Source organism: Cebus imitator, unplaced genomic scaffold, assembly GCF_001604975.1.
Source record: "Cebus imitator isolate Cc_AM_T3 unplaced genomic scaffold, Cebus_imitator-1.0 Scaffold159, whole genome shotgun sequence".
Classification (NCBI taxonomy): Eukaryota; Metazoa; Chordata; class Mammalia; order Primates; family Cebidae; genus Cebus; species Cebus imitator.
This window is the reverse complement of record NW_016107474.1, coordinates 4682867-4706159: the sequence shown is the minus strand read 5'-3', so window position 1 is coordinate 4706159 and position 23293 is coordinate 4682867. Positions and strand designations below refer to the sequence as shown.

General features: G+C 46.7%; 1 protein-coding gene across 1 annotated transcript; it reads right to left on the bottom strand.

The window, feature by feature from the left end:
- Window positions 1-4877: 4877 nt before the first annotated feature.
- LOC108314685 (eukaryotic translation initiation factor 1-like) lies at window positions 4878-6071 on the bottom strand. The gene has a single exon (XM_037743923.1). It carries the CDS (start codon window positions 5933-5935, stop codon window positions 5594-5596), a length of 342 nt encoding a protein of 113 aa, XP_037599851.1. The 5' UTR covers window positions 5936-6071; the 3' UTR covers window positions 4878-5593.
- Window positions 6072-23293: the final 17222 nt, after the last annotated feature.

Here is a 23293-nt window from a genome sequence, read left to right as displayed (position 1 = left end):
TCAAGTGATTGCCTGCCTCAGCCTCCCAAAGTGCTGGGATTACAAGGGTGAGCCACCATGCCTGGCCTCTTATTTTAAAATGTATAATTAGGTTATTACTGACTATAGTCACCCTGATGTACTATCAAATAGTAGGTCTTAATCAGTGTTTCTAACTATTTTTTTTGTGCCCATTAATAATTCTTACCCAGCTAGTCCCCACTCCCCTTCCCAGCCTCTGGTAGCCATCCTTCTACTCTGTATGTCCATGAGTTCAATTGTTTTGATTCTTAGGTACCAAAAATAAGTGAGAACATGTGATACTTGTCTTTCTGTGCCTGGCTTATTTGACTTAACATAATGACTTCCAGTTCCTTGTTGTAAAGGATCACATCCTTGTTTGTGGCTGAATAGTACTCCATTGTGTGTATGGACCACATTTTCTTTATCCATTCGCCTGTTGGTGGACACTTAGGTTGCTTCCAAATCTTGGCTGTTGTGAACAGTGCTGCAGTAAACTTGAGAGTGCAGCTATCTTTTCAATATACTGGGTGTCTAGCCAGCAGAGGGATGGCTGGGTCATATGATAGCTCTATTTTTAGTTTTTTGAGGAGCCTCCAAACTGTTTCCATAGTGGTTGTCCTAACTTACATTCCCACAAAAGTGTATCAGGATTCCCTTTTCTCCATATCCTCACCAGCATTCATTATTGCCTGTCTTTTGGATAAAAGTCACTTTAACCGAGGTGTAGTTTTGATTGGCACTTCTCTGATGACCAGTGGTGTTGAGCTCCTCTTCAGATACCTGTTTACCATTTGTATGTCTCCTTTTGGGAAATGTCTGTTCAGATCTTTTGTCCATTTTTTGATCGGATGATTAGTTTTTTTTTTTTTCCTGTAGAGTTGATTGAGCTCCTTATGCATTCTGGTTATTAATCCCTTGTCAGATGAGTAGTTTGAAAATATTTCCTCCCATTCTGTGGGTTGTCTCATCATTTTGTGGATTATATCCTTTGCTGTGCAGAAGCGTTTTAACTTGATGTGATCCCATTTGTCGATTTTTGCGTTGGTTATTTGTGCTTGTGGGGTGTACCTCAAATTTTTGCCCAGACCAATGTCCTGGAGATTTTTCCCAATGTTTTCTTTTAGAAGTTTCATAGTTTGAGGTTTTCAGTTTAAGTGTTTAATCCATTTTGCTTTGATGTTTGTATATGGTGAGAGCTAGGGGTCTAGTTTCACTGTTCTGCGCATGCATATCCAGTTTTCCTAGAACCATTTATTGAAGAGACTATCCTTTCCCCAGTGTATGTTTTTGGCACCTTTGACAAAAGTGAGTTCACCGTAGGTGTGTGGATTTGTTTCTGAGTTCTCTAGTTGGTTCCTTTGGTCTATGTGTCTGTTTTTATGCTAGGGCCATGCTGTTTTGGTTACTATAGCTTTTCCTGTGCTTTTATATTGACACATAGTAATTGTACATATTTATGGGGAACAATGAGATGTTTTGATAAATAGATACATTGTATAATGATCCTATCACGGTATTTAGCAGTGCCATCATCTCAAACATTCATCGTTTCTTTGTGGTAAGAACACTTAAAATTCTGTCTTCTAACTATTTTGAAACATACCAAATAGTATCTTATCTATAATCATCCTTCTTCCCAGTAGCACACCAGAACTGATTCTTCCTGTCTAACTGACCCTGTACCCATAAACTACACTATCTCCATCCCAGGGACCTCTCCCCTCCCCAGCCTCTGGTACCCACTCTTCCACTCTTCACTTCTGTGACATCTGCTTTTTAGATTCTGCATGCGAGTGATGTCATGCATCACGAAGTGTGTATAATTATGTGTCTGTGTCCTCCAGGTTGATCTTTGTTGCCACAAATGACAGGATTGATTTTTTCTTTTTTTTTGAGATGAGCTCTCACTCTGTCACCCAGGCTAGAGTGCAATGGCTGGATCTCAGCTCACTGCAACCTCTGCCACTCAGGTTCCAGCAATTCTACTGCTTCAGCCTCCTCAGTACCTGGATTACAGGCCTGCACCACTATGTCCAGCTAATTTTTGTGTTTTTTGTAGAGATGGAGTTTCACCATGTTGGCCAGGCTGGCCTCTTGAACTCCTGGCTTCAAGTCATCTGCCTGCCTTGGTCTCCCAAAGTGCTGGGATTACAGGCATGAGCCACCATGCCTGACCTGGGTTGGATTCTCTTTTATGGCTGAATAGTATTCTGTTGTGTGAATAGCCAGATTTTCTTTATCCATTCATTTGTTGATGGACGCGTGGGTTGATTCTCAATCTCAGCTATTATGAATAGAGTTGGAATAAACACATGATTTCACTTGCTCTGGGCATATACCCAGCAGTGGAATTGCTGGATCCTATGGCAGCTCCATGTGGAGGCTTTGAGGAGCACCCATGCTGTGCTCTGTCATGGTTGTACTAATTTGCATTCCCATCAACAGTGTATAACCCTCCCCCTTTCCCCACATCCTTGCCAATATCTGTGATCTTTTGTCTTTTCGATAGTAGTCTTTCTAACTGGGGTGAGGTGATAGCTCACTGTGGTTTGGGTTTTTTACACAGAGTAGTCTGAGACTCAGAGGAATCAAGGAACCTGCCTGAGGTTGCCCAGCTGGTTGGTGGCAGAGATGAGCTGTGAGCCCGGGCATCTGGTTCCAGAAGCAGTCTCTCTGCCTGCCATGCTGCATGTCTGGGCTCACTGCCTGCCAGTTCCTGGCCCTGGTTGGTTTTCTGGTGCACTTGAGGAGAGGTTCTGGAAGTTCTTCTGCCCAAGGCAGTCTTTGTAAAAACATTGTGGTAATATATGCTTAACATACAACTTACCATTGTAACCTTTTTTTTTTTTTTTTTAGATTGGGTTTTTTTTCTGTTGCCCAGGCTGGAGTGCAATAGCATGATCTCGGCTCACTGCAGCCTCCATCTCCCAGCTTCAAGCAATTCTCCTGCCTCAGCCTCCCAAGTAGCAGGGATTATAGGCATATGCCACCATGCCCAGCTAATTTTGTATTTTTAGTAGAGACAGGGTTTCTCCATGTTGGTCAGGCTGGTCTTGAACTTCCGACCTCAGGTGATCCACCTGCCTTGCTCTCCCAAAGTGCTGGGATTACAGGTGTGAGCCACCACACCTGGCCTCATGTAACCATTTTTTATGTGTTTAGTTCAAAGGCATTAAGCACATTCATTGCTGTGCAGACATCACCCCACTATCCATCTCCACAGCTTCCTCATCTTCCCAGAAAGTAACTCCGTACCCTTAAATTAACTCTTCGTTTTCCATCCTCCCTCCCATCCGGGGCACCCACCATACTTCTTTCTGTTTTTATGATTTTAATGACTCTGGGTCCTTCATATAACTGGAACTTATATATAGCTGGTACTACAGGTGTGCACCAACATACCTGGCTAAGTTATTATTAATTAAACTTTTTTTTAAATTTAAATTTTACTTTAAGTTCTGGGATACATGTGCTGAACGTGCAGGTTTGTTACATAGGCATACATGTGCCATGGTGGTTTGCTGCACCTATCAACCTGTCATCTAGGTTTTAAACCCCACGTACATTAGGCATTTGTCCTAATGCTCTCCCTCCCCTTGGCCCCCCAACCCCTGACAGGCCCAGGTGTGTGATGTTACCCTCCATGTGTCCATGTATTCTGATTGTTCAACTCCCACTTATAAGCGAGAACTTGCAGTGTTTGGTTTTCTGTTCCTGTGTTAGTTTGCTGAGGGTGATGGTTTCCAGCTTCATCCATGTCCCCGCAAAGGACATGAACTCGTTCTTTTTTATGGCTGCATAGTATTCCATGGTGTACATGTGCCACATTTTCTTTATCCAGTCTATCATTGATGGGCATTTGGGTTGGTCTGGCAGAGATGGAGTCTTACTATGTTGGCCAGGGTGGTCTGGAACTCCAAGGCTCAAGGATTCTCCTGCCTCATCCTCTCAAAGCACTAGGAGTACAGGCCTTTTGCCCTTTTGGCTTATTTTAATGAGCACAGTGTCCTTAAGGTTCATTAACCATCATGGGCTCCTTTCTTTTTAAGGCTGAATAATATTCCATTTTATGAGCAACTGATTATACTTGCCAAGAATTTTGTCTTTCTGAACAGCCTGCTTTTGCTTTATTTTTATTTTGGTTTTTCGGAATAGCCTGCTATTTGTTTTATTTTTATTTTTTTCCTGAACATTCCTGTATGCCAAACATTTCTGAATATTCTTGTTTCTCTAATATAAGGACCCAGAGAAGCATTTTCTTCCCAGTCTCAAGATGTCTCATTACTTAAGCCCTAGACGTTTTTTTTTTTTTTTTTTTCAGTTTTTTTTTTTTTTTTTTTCAGAGACATAGTCCCCCTCTGTCATGCAGGCTGGAGTAGTAATTACAGCTCACTGCAGCCTTGAACTCCTGGGCTCACGTGATCCTCCCACCTCAGCCTCCCAAGCAGCTGAAACTACAGGCATGCACCACCAAGCCCAGCTAATTTTTAAAAATTTTTGGCAGATATGGAGTCTATGTTGGCCAGGGTGGTCTGGAACTCTGGAGCTCAAGTGATTTTCCTACCTCATCCTCCCAAATCACTGGGATTACTGGCATGAGCCTCCATGCCTGGCCATAAATTGAATCTTAATTCCTATTTTGATTAAGCTTAAGCTCTATTTTTGGTGAAATATAAGCCTGAGAAGAGTCACTTTCATAAAACTTGGCAATACTCTCCCTGAGTTTCCTGAATTGCATTTTGTAGATATTTATTCCTTTTTCTTCCTTGTATTTCTTTTTTTTTCCGAAAACAAGTTTTATTTAAATAAAGGTTTAAATACATTACACATAACATTAAAACTGAAAGGGAAAAAAACAAAAAACCAGTTTGTCACTTCACATGGCATTAGGCAGCCGCTGCTATTAAGGTGCAAGCTCTACAGCTAGCTACATGACTCATCAGTTTCAGATTTGTTCCCTTGTCAAAAGTTTAACTCTGATAGAAGGTTGGCCTCACATTCTGATGTCTGGACATCCCTTAGCTAGGATATGTCTAGTCAAACAGACCTTTGTGGCAAGCCAGATGTCTCATCTCACTAGAGGGAAAGGGGTCTTTCTGAGCTCTGACCAGGTCAAGCTGGAGACACCAGGGGGTCTTCTACCACTAAAGGCTCCCTTCTAGTGGTACAGCTGCTGGTGCTGCCTTACCCCATCCTGTCCTCTCAGATTCACTGAGGACTGTTCAGGTGGTAACATTCTCTTAGGGTAGGGAACTCTGCAGAGGGACAGTGGAGGAGCTTCTGGCCATGGTTGTCTGTGATCTTAGGGCTCTGGGCTTGGCTGAAACGTGATGTAATTGCTTGGTTTCAAGCTTGACACTACCAGGCACCTACTGCTTGACCTCTGTTTAAATGAGGGACTTCAAGACTAAACAGCATGGCTCTTTTCAGTTTATTGCATGAAGGAGTTACACTAGTCCAAGTTAAAAGCGGACCCCAAATGGTTGCATTATACAAGCTGTGAGGTTTTCAAACTTGTGACAAGGGACAGAAGGGAAATTCTACTCATTGCAAGGAAAACCTCACTTAAGCTTCAGTGAGCCACAAGCGCTTAAAACCCATGAACCTTTAGCTGATTGTCCTTAGCCAGTCCAGTCTCTACGAGGAACTGGCATATGTTCTTGCGTTGGTCACCCTGTGGCTGAATTAATTCTCCATATTCTGGATGCTCAATTTCAGTACTATTGCAGGCAAACTTCTTCTTAAACGCCTTCACTAGCTTCTTTTTGTCATAATCATCAGCGATCCCTTGGACAGTAGTAAGGGTCTTCCTGCCATTTCTCTGTTGAATTCTTATATGGATATAATCCTCAGTGCCAGCAGGAAGAAGGTCATCACCCTGCCTTGCATCAGCAAAGGGGTCGAAAGAGTGGAGGTTCTGAATAGCGGACATACGATACGATTCCTTTTCCTTGGTGGAAACGGCTTGTGGAAGGCGCCGGTGGCAAGAGAAGGCGGGCAGTGGGAACGGAACATCGGGAAGCGAGGGGACTTAAGGGGGAGGCTGCTGAGTCCTCAGTGGCGGCTCAGTGACTGGGGCGCTTGCTTGTATTTCAAGCAAAGACACATGGGAGTCCATCCCTGGAGTCGCTGCTCACGCTCTTCTGTTAATTGCCTATCCTGCCCAGTGGTACAGTCAAATAGCATCTCAGGAAGCTGAGTACATGGTGACAACACTTTAAACATCTCGTGGGAATCGGTACTTGGGAGCCCAAAGCTTCATGAATCGAGTCTTGCTTGACTTTCCAAGATGGGAAATCAGAACTTGAAGCTCAGAGGTACAATTGTTTTCTAAGGTGGTTGGTTGATTTTCCCACCTGGAAAACTGCTGTATCATGTAACATCTTTAACATTTTCCCTGGCATGAGTGGAGAGCCGTGGTTGTAATGCTGTGAGCGTTGCCACCTGAGGATGAGCCCAGGAGCAACCTCTGAGAAGAAATGTGTTCTGTGCCATGGATGGGGAGGGCAGCCACGGCACCGGAAGCTTCCATTTTGCTCTGCCCAGCTTTGGGGTCTATGCCAAGTTACATTATTGATGGCTCCCCCTGTCTACAAACCCAAGGCAAAGTGGAGGGTTGGAGGAAAATTCCCAAATGACTGTCCAAACCTGTCAGTCAGTCATACTCCAGTTGCAAGAAAATGATTCTGGCAGGGCCAGTCCCACTCTGCCCCTCCCCAGGGAGGGCAGTTCCAGGCCCCAACCTTGCAGCTCAAGTAGCATTTGAATTCAGATAGATTTCAGGTTCAAGTAGAATTTGGGCTTGAAGTGCCTGAACAATTGCTGCTGGATATCCCTATAAAGGACACAGATTGGAAAGGTAAACTGAGGCAGGCTTCCAGAGGTGGCCTCCTGACCCCTGGTCCCCCCAGAGACCGGGAGCCTGGAGTCTGGGAGAGACAGCTTCCTGTGCAGGGTCCCCTGGTGCTAGGTCAGGCCCTGCCATCCTCTCTGGTGGCCCTGATCACAGAAGTCTCTGTGGTTCGCCCCAGGGCTGGTTCCCCCCGGGGTCTGATCCCTCCATGTTGCATTGATGAGGAACAGACATCCCCAATGGGGTCTGGGGGTACCTCATCCTCCCCACTCGGCCTCTGTCCTGGTGGCGTCTGCTAGGTGAGAGCAGTGCCTTCCCACTGGGTGGAGCAGGATAAGGGCTGTGTGAGGGCCATGGAGAGCCCTAAATAACCTGGACTTCCTCCTAGAAAGTGGTGCCTGGTCCCCCTCATCTTCAGGCCTTAGGCTCCACCAGGCCATGGAGACCTCTCCTCTTTTGTTCCCTCTGCCTTCCACCCCCAAGGCTCCTCGGGGAGATCCAGGAGGGCAAAGGGCTCAGATCTTCTGAGGCTCAGTTTCCCGCCTTTAGAAGGTGAGGGCTGTGCTGGGAGAGCCCTCGGAGTGGCCCAGGGCATGCATAGGGTTTTGGAAGGCCTGGGTTCCACATTGCCCAGAGGCTTTCCTTCCAGAGACAGAGTCTGTTCCAGAACAGCTTCCCAAGGGTTGATGACAGGCAGTCACCTCCCTGGTGTGGCTGAGAGAGGCACAGTCTCCCCTGCACTGTACAATGGCCACACTGCACCTTGATCGAACTAAAGTATTCTCTAGGGGACAAAAGTTGGAGCCTCTTAATGACACCACAGATCGTAGCCTGGGCTTTTTATTTTAAGCCCAAAGACAGTGACTTGATGATGAGCTCCTTTCTTCAGAAGAGCTTGCTGAAGCTGGAGGCAAAGGAGATTGTGAGAGGCCCCCGCTAGAGGTCCCAGCCCCGACAGCTGTGCATGCTGTCTTTGAGGACAAGAGGGACTTGTCAGGGTGCTAGGGATCTTGGGGTGCAGAGATTTTTCTAGGTGGACCCTAAATGAAGCTACAAGCATTCTTATTAGAGGGAGGGAGGGGGAGATTCCAAATGGAAGAGAAGAGGCCACGTGCCGCTGAGCAGGGACTGGAGTGATGTGGCCGTGAGCCAAGGAGTGTGGTGGGTGCTAGAAGCCCAGAGATGCGGAAAGGGATTCTCCCTGGAGCCTCTAGAAGGAGCCAGCCCTGCCCACACCACCTTGATTTTAGCCCGGTAAAGCTCATTTTGGACTTCCGGTCTCTAGAGGGGTGGGAAGACAAGTGTGTTGTGTTAAGGCACAGAGTCAGTGGTTTGTGATGGCAGTAACAGGGAATGTGTGCAGAGGAACAAGGTTGCTGAGGGTCCAGAGGAGAGAATAATGAGCCAAGGAGTGGGAGCTGAAGAAACAAAGCTGCTCCACCTGCTGCACACGCGGCTTGGCACTTTCCCCCCAGAAATCTGTAAAGAAAAGCTGGGTAATTTATAAAGAAAAGAGGGTAATTTACAAAGAAAAGAGCTCACAGTTCTGCAGGCTGTACAGGAAGCGTGGTGCTGGCATCTGTTCAGCTTCTGGAGAGGCCTCAGGAAGATTTCAATCACAGCGGAAGGTGAGCAGGGAGCCAGCATATTACATGTTGAGAGTGGGAGCAAGAGGGATAAGGAAGGAAGCCTCAGATTCTTTTATTTTGTTATTATTTTTTTTGAGACAGAGTCTTGCTCTCTTGCCTAGGCTGGAGTGCAGTGGCATGATCTTGGCTCACTGCAACCTCCGCCTTCTTGGTTCAAACGATTCTCCTGCCTTGGCCTCCCAAGTAGCTGGGATTACAGGCATGTGCCACCATGCCTGGCTAATTTTTTTGTATTTTTAGTAGAGATGGGGTTTTACCATGTTGGCCAGGCTGGTCTCCAACTCCTGACCTCAAGTGATCTTCCCACCTCGGCCTCCCAAAGTATTGAGATTACAGGCATGAGCCACCACGCCCAGCCCCAGACTCTTTTAAACAACCAGATCTCATGTGAACTCACTGAATGAGAACCCACTTATCACCAAGGGAACATTCTTGATGGATCTTGCCCACATGATCCAACACCTCCCACCAGCCCTTACGTCCAACATTGGGATTCACATTTCAACATGAGATTTGGAGGAGACACCCATCCAACCTGTATCACCTACCGTGTGCTAGCAGTATCATTGTGCACTTTACTCATTTAAGATATGTTGTGATGTAAACAAATTAGCATGTAGCAGAGTAGATGACCTCTACAATCTGGTGAAAAGAAATTTACCAAAAACATCTCTGGAAGGAGACACAGAGGGGCTAGCTGGGTGACAGGGAAATGGTGGGCAGGGACTTCTACTGGATGCTGTGGTTCCTTTTCCATTTTGAGTCATGTAAAAGTCTTACCTATTCAAAAAAATCTGCTTAAAATGAAAGATGTCAAGTAAGAACCACGGAATGAACTTCAACTTTGGAGAGGAACCGTAAAAACAGCATCCTCAACAAGCTGTGGTCTCTGTCTGTTCCTTTCGCTTTCAAATAAAACTGCTCCCCTTAAGTGGAATTAGTTAATGTTAACAATAACAGAGAAGAATGAAAGAAAGAAAACAGAACTCTCCTCTGTAGTCTCTTCTTTGCAGCCCTGAAGTCTCCAGTACTTTCTGTTTTCCTAAAGACTTTTAAATGGACTGTAACATGATACCCAACAACTAAGAATTTTGCCTCAGAATTTTGGGCAGTGGTACTATTGAAATATTACAAAAGGAATGATTACTGGCATATTATTCACTAATGTTATGCCAGGTATATGATAGTAGCTCAGACATGGGGTTTGGAGTCAAACAGATCTGGGCTTGGAGACTGTTTTGAATAATCACAAGCTATGTGACCTTAGGCAAGTGAATCACCATCTCTGACCCTCTGTATCCTCATTAGTTAAAAGGGGAGAATAATAGTACCTGCCTTGTAGGATTGCAGTGGGTGTGTGGCTGATGACAGTGAAGGTGACAATGGTGATCCTCATGACTGCCACAAATCAGACCCAGGGTGGTGCTCATCCCCATGTCCCTGCGGTAAGACTGCCCTCTGATACCTGGGACAAATGTCCCTTGAGTTTCATTGTCAGATGGGAGACGGAGTGTGGGCCATGGAGCTCTGGGCTCGATGTTCTCCTCTGGAGCATGGCACCGTGCTGGTGGCCTCCCGTGGTGCTCACACCAGTCTTGCCGGCACTGGCCCCTCCTTGCCCAGCCATGAGCTTAATCCATCCACCGCCCTGCCTGGATCGCTCTTGGCTCCTCATGGTGATGAATGTTCTCAGTGTTTGCCTTGTGGAGCCCACATTCTCTCGCCCTTCTTCCCTGTTCACCCCTGGGAAGATCCCTCAAGGGAGCCAATTAACACCACGTTTTCAATGGCAGCCCCTCCTGGAACGTGTGCAGCTTTATTTGGTTTTCTTGTTGCCACCCAAGCATGGAATCCTCTCTGGGCTGGGCTGTGCTCGTTTCACTGATGAACAACAAGAATAAATGCTGAGCTCACTTTACACCCAGAGCCCACTGTTCCCATCCACAGTGGGAATGGAATTTCAGGGATCCTGACATCATTGTTCTATTTAGAAAGGAAGAAATCTCATAGGAGCAAATGTGTTGAGAATGGGTAATTTTTTTTTAATATTTAGAATATTATATTTACTTACAAACTGCTTCTGTGGGCCCAGGAGCCAAACTCATGTTTTTGGAACTAATTTAAATTTTCTACAGCGATTCCATAGCTCCTGCACCAAAGTAAAAACAGAGGCCTTCCTACTCCCACCCCACCATTGAAAAAGCCGCATGTATAGTTATCTGCTGCTGTAAAACAATTTTTTTTTCTTAAATTTAGCTGCTTAAGACAGAAATAAACATTTACTATCTTACACAGTTTCTGAAGGTTGGGAGGTCAGAAGCAGCTCAGCTGGGTGGCTGTGGTCTCTCATGAGGCTGTAATACAAGATGGCAGTTGGGCTGCAGTCTCATCTGAAGGCTTAACTGGGGCTGGCAGATCTGCTTCCAAGGTGGCTCCCACACATGGCTGTGGGCAAGAGGCTTCAGTTCCTTGCCGCTGGGGCCTTTCTATAGTGCTAGGCATTAAAATTAATATATTACAGCAAATCTGGGTCCTGAATCATATATATATTTTTATTTTTAGATGGAGTTTTGCTCTGTTGCCCAGGCTGGAGTGTAGTGGCATGATCTCAGCTCACGCAGCCTCTGCCTCTTGGGTTCAAGCAATTCTCCTGTAACAGCCTCTCAGCCTTTGACTAGCTGGAACTATAGGTGTGTACCATCATGCCCAGCTAATTTTTTGTATTTTTAGTAGAGACAGTATTTCACCATGTGGGCCAGGCTGTTCTTGAACTCCTGACCTCAAGTGATCTGTCCACCTGGGCCTGCCAAAGTGCTGGGATTACAGGTGTGAGTCACTGTGCCTGGCTTGTGAGTCATATTTCTGAGAGTTGTTTTGTTTTTCCTTCTTAAGTAACGTTCCTGGACTCAAATTGCAAAGTTCATCTCCCCCCGTAGTGTATAGCCACTGATGTCTCTGCCCAGTCTTGCTTGATTCTTATTTTTTATTTTTTAGCCTGGCTTCCTGGTCTTTTCCTTTGTCTCTGCATGCTTAGTGTTCAATCAATGACTTGGTTAGATGTTGTAGTCAAATACCTTGAACCTGAAGGCTTCCATTATCTGCAGTAGATCTTCCATAGGTTGCTGATATATTTGGCTGTGTCCCCACCCAAAGTCTCATCTTGAATGGTAATCCCCATAATCCCCATGTGTCAAGGGAAAGATCAGGTGGAGGTAATCAAATCATGGGGTTCCTTCTCTTTCCTGCTGCTTTGTGAAGAAGGTGCTTTCCTTCCCCTTTACCTTCCACCATGATTGTAAATTTCCTGAGGCCTTCTCAGCCATGCTGAATTGTGAGTCAGTTAGACCTCTTTCCTTTCTAAATTAGCCAGGCTTGGGCAGTTCTTTATAGCAGAGAGAGAATGGATTCATACAGTCGGGGAGTGTGTTTAAAGCTCCCCAATTTTCATATCTTCCTTGCTTTCACTTCCCAGTGGGCTCGTTGGTTTCCCCTGGGCAGAAGCAGTTTTCTAGACAACCCAGGGCCAAGGGTGATCTCATATTGACCTCTCTGCCTCTCTCATGAACCTCTGGCTGCTTGCTGCTCAGCCAGCTGAGACCTCAGCCTCTGGCCACCAAAGCTGTGGGTATTCTCTACCTGTTTTCAGATCACTCCTGTTAGCTGAGCAAAGCCCTGGATTTTTACCCCCCAACCTCCGAGTCTACTCCATCTGGTGGCCCAGGTGCTGGTTTTCAGAGCCAACTCCATGCTGGCAAAGCTGTATTTCCTGCTGATCAGGAAGGGTGGGGAGATGGGAGAGGCTCGGGTAAGAAGGCAGCAGCTTCCAATGTTCTTACCCAAAGTTGAAGCTATTTTTCAAGCATAGACTCTTCTCAGTTTGTTGCCTGCCTTTGGTCAATTTCCAGAACCCTGACATGGTTGTTTCTAACAATTTTGTCCAGTTTTACACCTGCTTCTAGAAAACGTTTGCCATAGGTCTTGGTGTCATGCAGCAACACTGGTCTCCAAGATCTCTGTCTCCTCCCACGCTCTCATGGGCTTAGGGTTCATTCCTTAGCAAGAGATAAGGACTTAGAACTCAAATCCTGACAGGGAGTGGAGTTTTCAACATGCTGGCTCTTCATAGTGTATCCCCACAGTGTAACACCGTTGGATAAGGGCGAGAGGCCCTGGGCAGAGCCTTTATTAGGCATGGAAGGTGATTCAAAGACTCAGGAAGGAATCCCAGGCTCCTGGTGGATGGCTTCACAGGGTAGAGCTAAGAGTGCTGCAGAGGGTATGTGAGTGCCCTGGGGCTGCCACAACAAATGATAACAAATGACCGAAAGCGGGGTGGATTTAAACAGGCACTTCTCTGCAGACTCTGGAGGCCAGAAACCTAAAATCCAGGTGTTGTCAGGGTTGGTGCCTTCTTGTGAGCTCAGAAGGAGAATCTGTTGTCTCTTTAGCCTCTGGTGTTGCTGGCCATCCTAGGACTTCCCTGGCTTGGAGATGCCTCACTTTACTCTTGGCTTTGTCTTCCTGCCACTTCTCCTCTGCAGCTATCTGTTTCTGTTCTCCTGTCTCCTAAAAGGAGACTGGTAACCGAGTTTCAGGTCCCTCTGGATAATAAAGCATGGTCTTATCTCAAAATCCTTAACAATTACATCTGCCAAAGACTCTTTTTCCAGACAAGGTGACATTCACAGAGTCCAGGTGAACATGTCTCTTCCCATCATCTAAGGCTTGGGGCCTGGCACAGGACCATGGATGGTGGGGCTGTTCCAGGTCCATGTCAGTGAAAGTGAGGAGAAAGCCCAGGTGGGAAATGAGAGGACTTGGCACACCCCAAGACAAGAGGAGTGAGTGTGGCAGGGAAAAGAGGGTTACTACTTCTTCCCACTCCTCCTCTCAGGTCTGGATGGACTCCATGACTGCTGGGCCAACAGAATGTGGCAAAGTGATGCCATCCAGTTTCTAAGCCAGGCCTCAAGAGACGGGCCCTTTCCACTTCTGCCTCTGGGAAGGCTCATCTTTGGCCACCTATTTAGGGTGGAGTCAGCTTCTGTGTAAGAAGTCCAATTAGTCTGATAGTGTCTTCCAAAGGAGCCACACATAGGTGCTCTGGCTGAAATCCCAGATGAGGCCAGCCTTCCAGCTAACCTGTCCAGACTCCAGACATGTGAACAAAGCCATCTTGGACCTACAGGCCTATGTACCCACCAGCTGAATACCACTGTGACTTCCACTGCAAAGTTAGGGACGTCTCCCAGACCACACTCACTTCTGATACCAACTACAAAGTTTTCAGGTCCCCAAGTCCACCCTTAGGTTTGATAATTTGCTAGAGGGACTCACAGCAATCACAGCCAATCATGGCCATACTCAATGGTTACAATTTATTACAGGATGAGATTTAGATTGGCCAAGAATGCTGGATGTAGTGGCTATGCCTGCAATCCCAGCACTTTGGAAGGCCAAGGTAGGAGGATTGCTTGAGATCAGCCTGGGCAACATAGTGAGAGCCTGACTTTACAAAAAAATTAAAAAAATTAGCCAGGTTTGGAGGCATGCTACTTGGGAGGCAGAGGTGGGAGATTGCTTGAGCCTGGGAGGTCAAGGCTGCATTAAGCTATGATTGCATCACTGTATTCCAGTCTGGGAGATAGAGTAAGAACCTGTCTCAAGAAATAAGATAAAAATAAATCAGTCAAGGAGACAGACGTATGGGGTGGGGTCCAGGAGGGTTGCCAGCATGGGGCTTCCAGCCGTCCCTCTCCGTGGAGTCGTGGATAGTGTTAACTCCTTGTGACAACAGCATGTGATGGCACACACAGAGCATTGCAAACCAGGGATGCTGCCCCAGTCTCACTGTCCAGAGTCTTTGTTGGGGGTTGGTTATGTGGCTGACATAAGCCTCCAGCCCTTCTACAGGGCAAGCTCATAACGCTTGGTCCAAAGCTCCCTCTGTGAATCTCATTATTAGCATAGACTGTCCGAGGTGGCCAAGGCCCCAGGTAAACAAAGATACATCAGGCAGGACTCTCCAAGGGCCTAGAGGTGACACTCCAGGAGCCGAGGGCAAAGGTCAGACCTTCTGTGGGTCAGGTTAACCTTTTGCTGCAAATCCCTCGAGGTCCTGCAGAAGGAAGCATCACCCTCTGGGTGCTGCCCAAGGTGATGACTCATGAATTCATGAGCTCTCCTAAAACCGTTCCTGCCGCAGCCCTTGCTGTGGTGTAATTTGTTACATGGCAATGAGTCATCGGCACAGTAAGCAAGTGGGAGGGTAGAGTGGAGTTCTCCAGGGGCCTGAGGAGGCTGCCCTGGGAGCCACTGTCCCACCTCAGATAGACAGAATGGCTTTGGGGTCAGGTTGTCCCCACTATATCTCAACACTGGGAGGGCACCATGACTGGAGCTGAGAATGCGAGCAGCTCCCCACCCCTGCCTGCGACTGGAGCTGAGAATGCGAGCAGCTCCCTACCCCTGCCTTTCTATTTTCTAGTCCTGATCTTAGACTTGCGAGATCAAACTCCTTGCTTTAGTGAAACATCTTCTGGTAATTTCTGAAGTTACTGCTGAAGTCCCATAGACTGGGATAGTCACAAGGCATGAGCAGAGTGAGAGGGACCCGCCTGTTTTTGTGGGTGGGATGTCCTCCATACATTCCCTATTGGCCTGATGAGTCCTTGCCCAGGTCTTGCATACATGGGGGCTCTGTAAAATTTTCTCAAGTGGGTGAACATTTGGAGGCCAGAAAACACTCACTCTGAAGAACAAGTGTGGCCCCAGCCATAACTGTTAGAGTCACTGGAACAGGAATCCAAGCAGATTAGTACAGACAATATAAGTCCTGCATTTAGGCTGAAAAGGTCAGTTGCCAAAATACAGCACCAGGGTGAATGGGGTTGATTTAAAAAAACCCCAGCAAACTCCAAATGAAACTTCCCCACAGCCTGATTGCGCTGCCACCAGTGGAGAGGATTATCGTCTGAAGTTGTATTTCCTGAAGTACACAGACCATCAATCCATGAGATGCCAATTTATCAAGTTCTGGGGTCAGATCAGCAGAGACAATGCTACATCCCATATGCCCCTCTCAGTAGTTGAAATTCAAATGCACGCTGGCACAGTAAATGCTCTAAGAAGGCCCGCAGGAAGACATGGGTCATTTTGTTTTACCCCGTGTTTCCCAAACTCATTTGACCCTAGTGCCTTGGTAGCGTATTGCCTGCACATATCCTGTAGGTCATGTTTCTGTGGAACCGTGCTGGAGAATGCCCGTTCCTAAGGAGGGTGGCTCTGGGGGAGGTTTCCAGGTCAGGATGCAATGGTGGTTTGGAGCCAGGATGTCCAGAGCCCAAAAAGGCAGAGCAAGCCCAGATTCCTGAATGTAGTGAGAAGGTGAGCCATGCCATCTCAGAGCCTGCAGGGCTTGGGTGTGAATTTGGCCCATGTAAGAGGGTCAAGGGCACCCCACAAGGCCCATGCCTCGCCTGTGCCTCACTTCTGCCAGTGGCCCCCATGAAGTCCTTGTTGTTCTTGGCCACTGCCAGGTCCTATGAGTCTACAGCCTCCCAGGTCACTTCCCGAGAACAGCTGGCACAGATCCAGGAGCAGATGAGCCAGGGTTCTGGGGGTGTGGGCAGGCAGGGCAGAGTGAGTCCCAAAGGATGGGGACGCCCACTGGCCAGGCCTGAGAGGGGCTCGCTGCTGTTCACACCCTCAGGACGGCCCTGGGCAACCTGAGAGGCACTCGCATGGAAAGCTCCGCCTGGCCTCGCAGGCTAGGCCTGCAGTGGGGCATGGAGCGCCGTGGTTTTGGAAGCATCGGGGGCTTGTGACTTCCCTGGGACTTGTCAGAGCCTGCGTGATGGAGGGTGGCCTGCAGGCCCTCAGTCCTGCTCAGCTAGGACCCAAGTAAACACGACGCCTATAATCACAAAGCACACAAGCTGGAAAGAAGCCTAGAGGTTTCTGCAAAATTCCTCAGTCCGATAGTGGGGAAACGGAGGCTTGGAGTGGGGATAGGATTGCTTGTGGCTGAGGCAGGCCTGGGGCCCCAATCTGGGTCTAAATTCCAGGAGTCCTTTGCACCCCACAGGGGGGCGTCCTGAAAGCCAAGCTGCCTTATAGTCAAACACTGGGCAGGCTTTCTTCCCCTTGGGTGTTGGTTTGTGTTAGGTGGGGAGTAAGGGTGATAAGTTTATTTATTAAAACTCCCTCAACTTATAAAACAAAAGGAGAACAGTGGGAAATACAGTGATTCTTTCTTTCTTCAGTTTTCACAACACAAAACTTAATTTCTCTAGAAACCTGATTACTTTCTGCAATTTTCCTTATTACTGCTTGTCCAGTTAATTTTTTAAACTGGTGAGCATTTAAAAATGTTTGGGCTGGGTGCAGAGGCTCACACCTGTAATCCAAGCACTTTGGGAGGCTGAGGTAGAAAGATCGCTTGAGCCCTGGAGTTTGAGACCAGCCTGGGCAATATAGTAAGCCACTGTCTCTAATCTTAAAAAAAAAGAAGTTTGATTATGGAAAATTTCAAGTGTTTAGAAAAGCAGAACAAAGTTCTGTGTACCCACCAGCCAATGTTAACAAAGATCCCCTCACCGATCTTATTTCTATATTCCACCCGACGACCCCAAGCAGCACTATTTTGAAACAAATTCATAATCTGTCTTTTCACCTTTAGCTATTTCAGTATGTATCTCTAAAAGATAAGGAGCTCTTTTTTAAATGCAACATTTTATGTTTAGCTAATTATAACTTACATGCATTTGTAAGAAATAGCACAGAAACCTTGTACACTCAGGACCTTTCCTGTTAACATAACCATAATATTATCATTACACCTCAAATATGTAATGATACTCCATATCATCCCATATGCAAACAATGTTTACATGTCCCAAGTGACTCATAATTTTTTTTACAGTTTGACTGATTAGCTTTTAATTAATTAACAAGTTGTCCAAGGTAATCACGTGTCCAACTTGAGTGTCCAAATCTTGTTAATTAATTAAACATTTCTAACTGCTTTATTGAGATACAACTTATGGACCATACAATTCACTCACTTAAGAGTATACAACGTAATGGGTATATATTAGCTTTTTTTTTTTTTTTTTTTGAGACAGAGTCTGCCTCTGTCACCCAGGCTAGAATACAGTGGTGCAATCTTGGCTCACTGCAGCCTCAGTCTCCCGAGATTACACATTTCTCCCATCTCAGCTTCCCAGGTAGCTGGCACTACAGGCGCATGCCACCACGGCTAATTTTGGTATTTTTAGTAGAGATGGGATTTCACCATGTTGGCCAGGCTGGTCTCTAACTCCTGGGCCCAAGCTTTCTGCTGGCCTCAGCTTCCCACAGTGCTGGGATTACAGGCGTGAGCCACTGTATCCAGCCTGTATTAGCTTTTAATTTAAAATGTAATATGAATCCATTATAGATCATCCAAAGTACTCTTGTAGAATGTTAAAATGAAACTTTCTGCTTATGGTCATCACCGTCTATGGAAGGCCTCCTTTTCATTCTATGAGTTTAATAATAAAAATGACATATAGATGATAAAAAAGGAAAAATAAAACCCTCTAAATAATTAGAAATAACAACCAAATTTATATTAGGCTTTTCCTCTTCTCTGAGGGTGCCTTTTTAAAAACACAAAATTTAGAATCTCATAGACTTCGTGTGCTCGCCTGAATATTATTCCAGCTTCATTGCTGAGGGATTTCTCTTGTTAACTGACTGAGCAAGACAAATGGCAGTCAAGAGTGTTCTGATTATCCCTGAATTCCACCATATCCATGGGACAAGGGACTGGTGGAGCTGGAGGGAAAATTATTGCATCTTAATCTTCTCTAAGGTCCAACTGAAATTTAGCTTTTCCTTCCATTATGGACATAGGCAACAGGCCAGTCATGTTAACAGAATCTGTCACTTTGTTACCAACAAAATCACAGATATTTTCTTATCACATAAGCCATGGCTGCTTTTTCAAATTATAATTTGAGCTCAGTGCTACTTTGAGGTAAGGACATTATTAGACTCTGTGGGATCCATGTTTCTAAAAAAGCACACATCTGACTATATCACAATTTAAAATATTTTGATAACTGTATTTCAATGTAATTGTTTCTTTTCTAATTCCACAAATTTTATACATCTGAAAACATTCTGAAAAGGGCTTATTGGCTTTGTAAGACTTCCAGAGGGGTCTGAGATCCCCAGAAGGTTAACAGTGCCTGGATTGGAGAGAAATGCTTTTTTCCCCTGTAGTCACTGATGATTTATTTTTAATTTTTAATTAAAAAAAAAAAAAAACCCAGAACCCCTTTGCAGAGCTCAACTGCCTCCTGCTTCTCACCCAAATCCTTTCTCGTTTTTCAGAGCCGAATGCAACCGGCGCCAGGGTCCCGGGGAGAGAGGCAGCAGGAAGTGAGGCTGTGGAGCTGTCTGTGTGTCGTAGGGAGCTGGGCAGGGCTGTTTTCCATGGCCAATGGCCCTCCCCTTAGATGAGTACACAGCTGCTTTTCACAGCGCTCAGCCTGCCCTCCTGGAGGGATCATTTGAGGGGAAAAGCCATCTCCACATACACATGTTGTGTATCACTTGAACTCTGGGCAGGGCAAGGAAGACCAAAGCTCCCCCCTTTTCAGGAGGCAACTCCCCCTTCTTTGCTGGACAGGGGCAAGCAGGAACCACGTTGGTTCTGGAGGTTCACGGGGTGGCAGATCAGGGCCGCAGGAGGAACAAGATGGTGCAGCTGCAGGCACTTTCGAGTGATGAGAGACAGGGAATGCTTTCCAGGTGATCTGCGGGGCACCTACACACAGGGCTTGGCAAGGTCCCACAGTCCTGGGGAATGTGGAAGTTCTGACCCAGGCCTCTGTCACCAGCCCTAAGCCCATGTCGTTTCTGTAACACGCAATAAGTCATCTGCTTACCAATGTCCCCAGAGCCAAGGACAGCAATGGGAAGCCATGCGGCATCACTCCAGAACAGGAAGGCCTTTTGCTTTTTAAGCAGGGTGAAGTCGATCCTCCAGGTCACATGGTTTGCCACGTGCCATATGCTGTCCTAAGTGCTCCCCCCGTGACCTCATTCAATCCCTGCAGACGCCCCTGGCAGCCAGCGTCGTACGATTGGCACCAGCATGGACTCCAGAGCCCACTGCCTGGTCTATGGCCTCAGCTCTGCCCTTATTAGTGGTGGAACCTGGGCAGCAACTTAACCTTTCAGTGCCTCAGTTTCCCCATGCATAAAATAAGAATAGCACTGTTACCCTTGCACAGGGCTGATGTGAGAATCAAGTGAGTGAGTATGTGCTTAGAGAAAGCCTGTTAACAGTGTACGCTTCCCATGACTACTGTAACAAAGTCCTGCAAATTTAGTGGCTGAAAGCAATGCAAGTTTTGGAAGTTAGAAGTCTGACATGCATCTCACTGGTCTGGAATCAAGGTGTGGGCAGGGCTGGCTCCTCTGGAGGCTCCCGGAGAGAATCCCTTCCTTGCCTTCTCCAGCTTCTAGAACCTGCCTGCATTCTTCGGCTCATGGCCCCTCCTTCATCTTAAAGCCAGCAACATTGTGTCTTTTTGACCTCTGTCTCCTTTATTCTCTGATTCTCTGTTCCGCCTCCTTCTTCCATAGTTAAGGACGCTGTGATTATATCTGACCCACCTGGATAACCCATTTTAAGGTCAGCTGATTAGCAGCCTCCATTCCATCTGCTGCCTGAATTCCCCTCTGCCACAGAATGTTACATATTTACAGGTTCCAGGCATTCAGGTGGGGCCGTTCCTGGGGAGTCATTAAACCCCCAGACTTGTGGATGTCTTTGGGGCCTAGCTGCCACATGTTACAGCCGTGATGCCTGAAATGTTTTCTGTTTTAGTGGTGCCTTCTGCAGGTTCCCTTTGAACAGAGAGAACTTCAGCAAGTGAAATACATTCATTCATTTGCCAAACATTGAGCCTCAGGGAGCTGAGCTAGGCTCTGGGGATGCAGTGGTGGGCAAAACACAGTCCCCTGCCCTCATGGGATTTGAAATTAGTGTAGAGACAGGGGATTAGAAAGGAAATAAATAAAAACTGAATGATCGATTGTGATATATGCTTTCGTGGAAACAGGGTGCCTCACTGGAAATTAACGTGAGGGGAGCTAGTGTGGTCTGTGAAGGGTTCTTTGAGCAGGCGACATCTGAGCTGCCCTCTGAAGATGACAAGTGTCCAGATGTGAAGGGGAGAAGGAGATGCTGCAGGCAGAGGGCAAAGGTGCTAGATGGACCCAAAGTTGGGAATGGGCTTGGAGTGAGAAGAGGCTCCTGCAGCTGGAGTGCAGGGCACGGGGGACCTGGAGGAGATGGACAGGAGTCACAGTCAGAAGTCAGGGGTCAGGGGCCCAGATCACAGAGCACCCGGGCTTGTGCTTGGAAATGGGAGTGAGTTTGCGTTTCATTCTGAATTTTGAGACCGAGTGTGGCATAATTGAGATGCTGTATTCTATGTGTTCACACATCTGTGGAGTGGGAGGGTGCAACCCTGAGTTTCTAAGATTCTTAGCTGCGTCAGCATCAAAACCTGCCTAGAACTGGAAGGTGGCAGCAGGGCGTGGCATTCTCACTCGTACGATTCTAGATAAGGGTCACCTAGTTATCCACTCCCTACTTTCTGCGATTTACTGTGCCTGAGGCTGCCACTGCCTGCCTGTGCCCTGGATACTCTCATGCTCAGTGTGTGATGGTCTGAATGTTTATATCTCCCCAGATTCCTGTGTTGAAGCCTAAGACCCCATTTGATAGTATTTGGAGGTGGGGACTTTCGAAGGTGATTAGGCTTTGAGGGCTTCTCCATTATTAATGGGATCAGTGCCTTATGTCAAGCTCTGAAGAAGTAGCCAGATCTTTTGCCTTTCTGTCTCCTCTGTCAGGCGAGGACAAAGTACTCATCCCCTCTGAAGAGCACAGCAACAAGGCGCCACCATGGAACCAGAGTCCAGGCCCTCACCAGACATGAAGCCTGCCAGTGCCTTGATCTTGAACATCCCAGCCTCCAGAGCAGGGTAAGTTCTGCTTTTTATAAACTACCCAGTCTCAGTTTGTCACAGGAGCCGGAATGGACTCAGACAGTGCACGCTGTTGATTTTGTGTAAGTACCAAAACTGTCCCACTTGCTAGTTCCTATCCCCACCTGATAGCTCCTCTCAGCCTGCATATGGGCAGACCAGGGGTGCTAGGGGGTCCTCAGTAGCCATGGATGGGAGTTGGGGGATAACCCCAATTCCTCACCTATTGGATGGGATGTGCTGAGAAGTGTTCTATACCAACTCCTGAGGTTCCCAGCAGTATTGAGCTGGTCAAAGGTCAAGTTATTAAGCATGGCAATGACTGAGTGTTAAACCAGTTATCAAGATGGCAATGGCTGAGTGTTAAACCAAGCCCAAGGCTCTCTGAGGCAGTGTCCTGTGTGGCTGCACGGGGTGTGCCGAGGCCCCACTGTCTTTTCTTGTAATGATTCTGTGTCTTTATTAGTCTTAGTTTATTAAAAAAAAGTTGTTCTGTTTTAAGCTAGTTCAAGTGGGTTTTATGTTACATCCAACTAAAGAGGCTTTGACCAGGCAGGTGTGAGTAGACTCAGAGGTTCCCTTTCCTGGGTAGCATTTTTCCATTTTAATGATGCTGCTTTGGAGATAGATAGCACCAAAATGACTCTGATGGAGAAGACTTCAGGAATTTCTCATTTGGGAGATGTGGCAGCTCCATGTCTGGCCCAAGGGCCTGCTGGTCATGGCCATTGGCTCAAAGCACTACAGTGATGTCGTTGTCTTATTTTAATGCTGCTCTAACAGAATGCCTTCTGGAAAATATATAAAGGCTGGAAAATATATAAAGAACAGAAATTTATTAGGCTCATGGTTCTGGAGGTTGGGAAGTCCAAGATCAAGGGTTTGGATCTGATGAGGAGCTTCTTGCAGTGTCATCTCACAGCGAAGTATAAAAGAGCCAGGGAGAGGGATGCAGCAGACTCATAGCCTCAGGCCCTTTTGTAATTGTCATTCATCCCTTCAAGGGGGTGGGGCCCTGATGACCTAAACATCTCCTATTAGGCCCCACCTCCCAACATGGTTGCATCGGGGATTAAGTTTGCAACACATACTTTCTGGGGGTTGGATTCAATACAGAGCAGTCTTGGATGTAGTTTTTCAGCAAGACTTACACACACCTTTTGACGGAAAGAAATGGGTCACAGAGAAGGCAGCATTTGGTCCAAAATCCCAAGGTTGAAAACCATCAAAGATAACTTGCTTCCAAGGTTCCGACTGCATAATTCAGAAAAAACAAGCTGACCGTGGAAAGTGTTACCCCAATGCCTGGAGGGCAGCCTGGAGGCTGTTGCAGAGGCCATGGAACTATTTGGTGGCCCAAAGGATGGGAAGTATGACTATAAATAACCAAAGAGCAAATAAGGGGAAAAATCTCCTGGGCCAAGCAGGTATAGAAAATTGGTTTTGTTTTAGGCACAAGCTCTCATCAACTGGCAGAGACTTTCTAGAGGCCTGGGATTGGCGAGTGAGGTCTGACAAGGACACAGAATGGGGAGAATGAACAGCAAGCTCTTGGCATCCTGGAAAGGGGAGTTCTCACTGGTATCAGTGACTGTTCCCATAGTGAGCAGTTCACAACATTATTTTGAAGCTGGAAAGGTGGTCTGGGGCCAGTTATGCAAGAAGAGCTTTCAATGCTGAGAATGAAAGAAGGAATATTTTTAGATAATGAACCTCTCTCTTTGACTTTTTTTTT

Coding starts and splice junctions, on each gene's coding strand:
- LOC108314685 (XM_037743923.1), bottom strand. CDS start 5,935: ATGTCCGCTATTCAGAACCTCCACTCTTTCGACCCCTTTGCTGATGCA.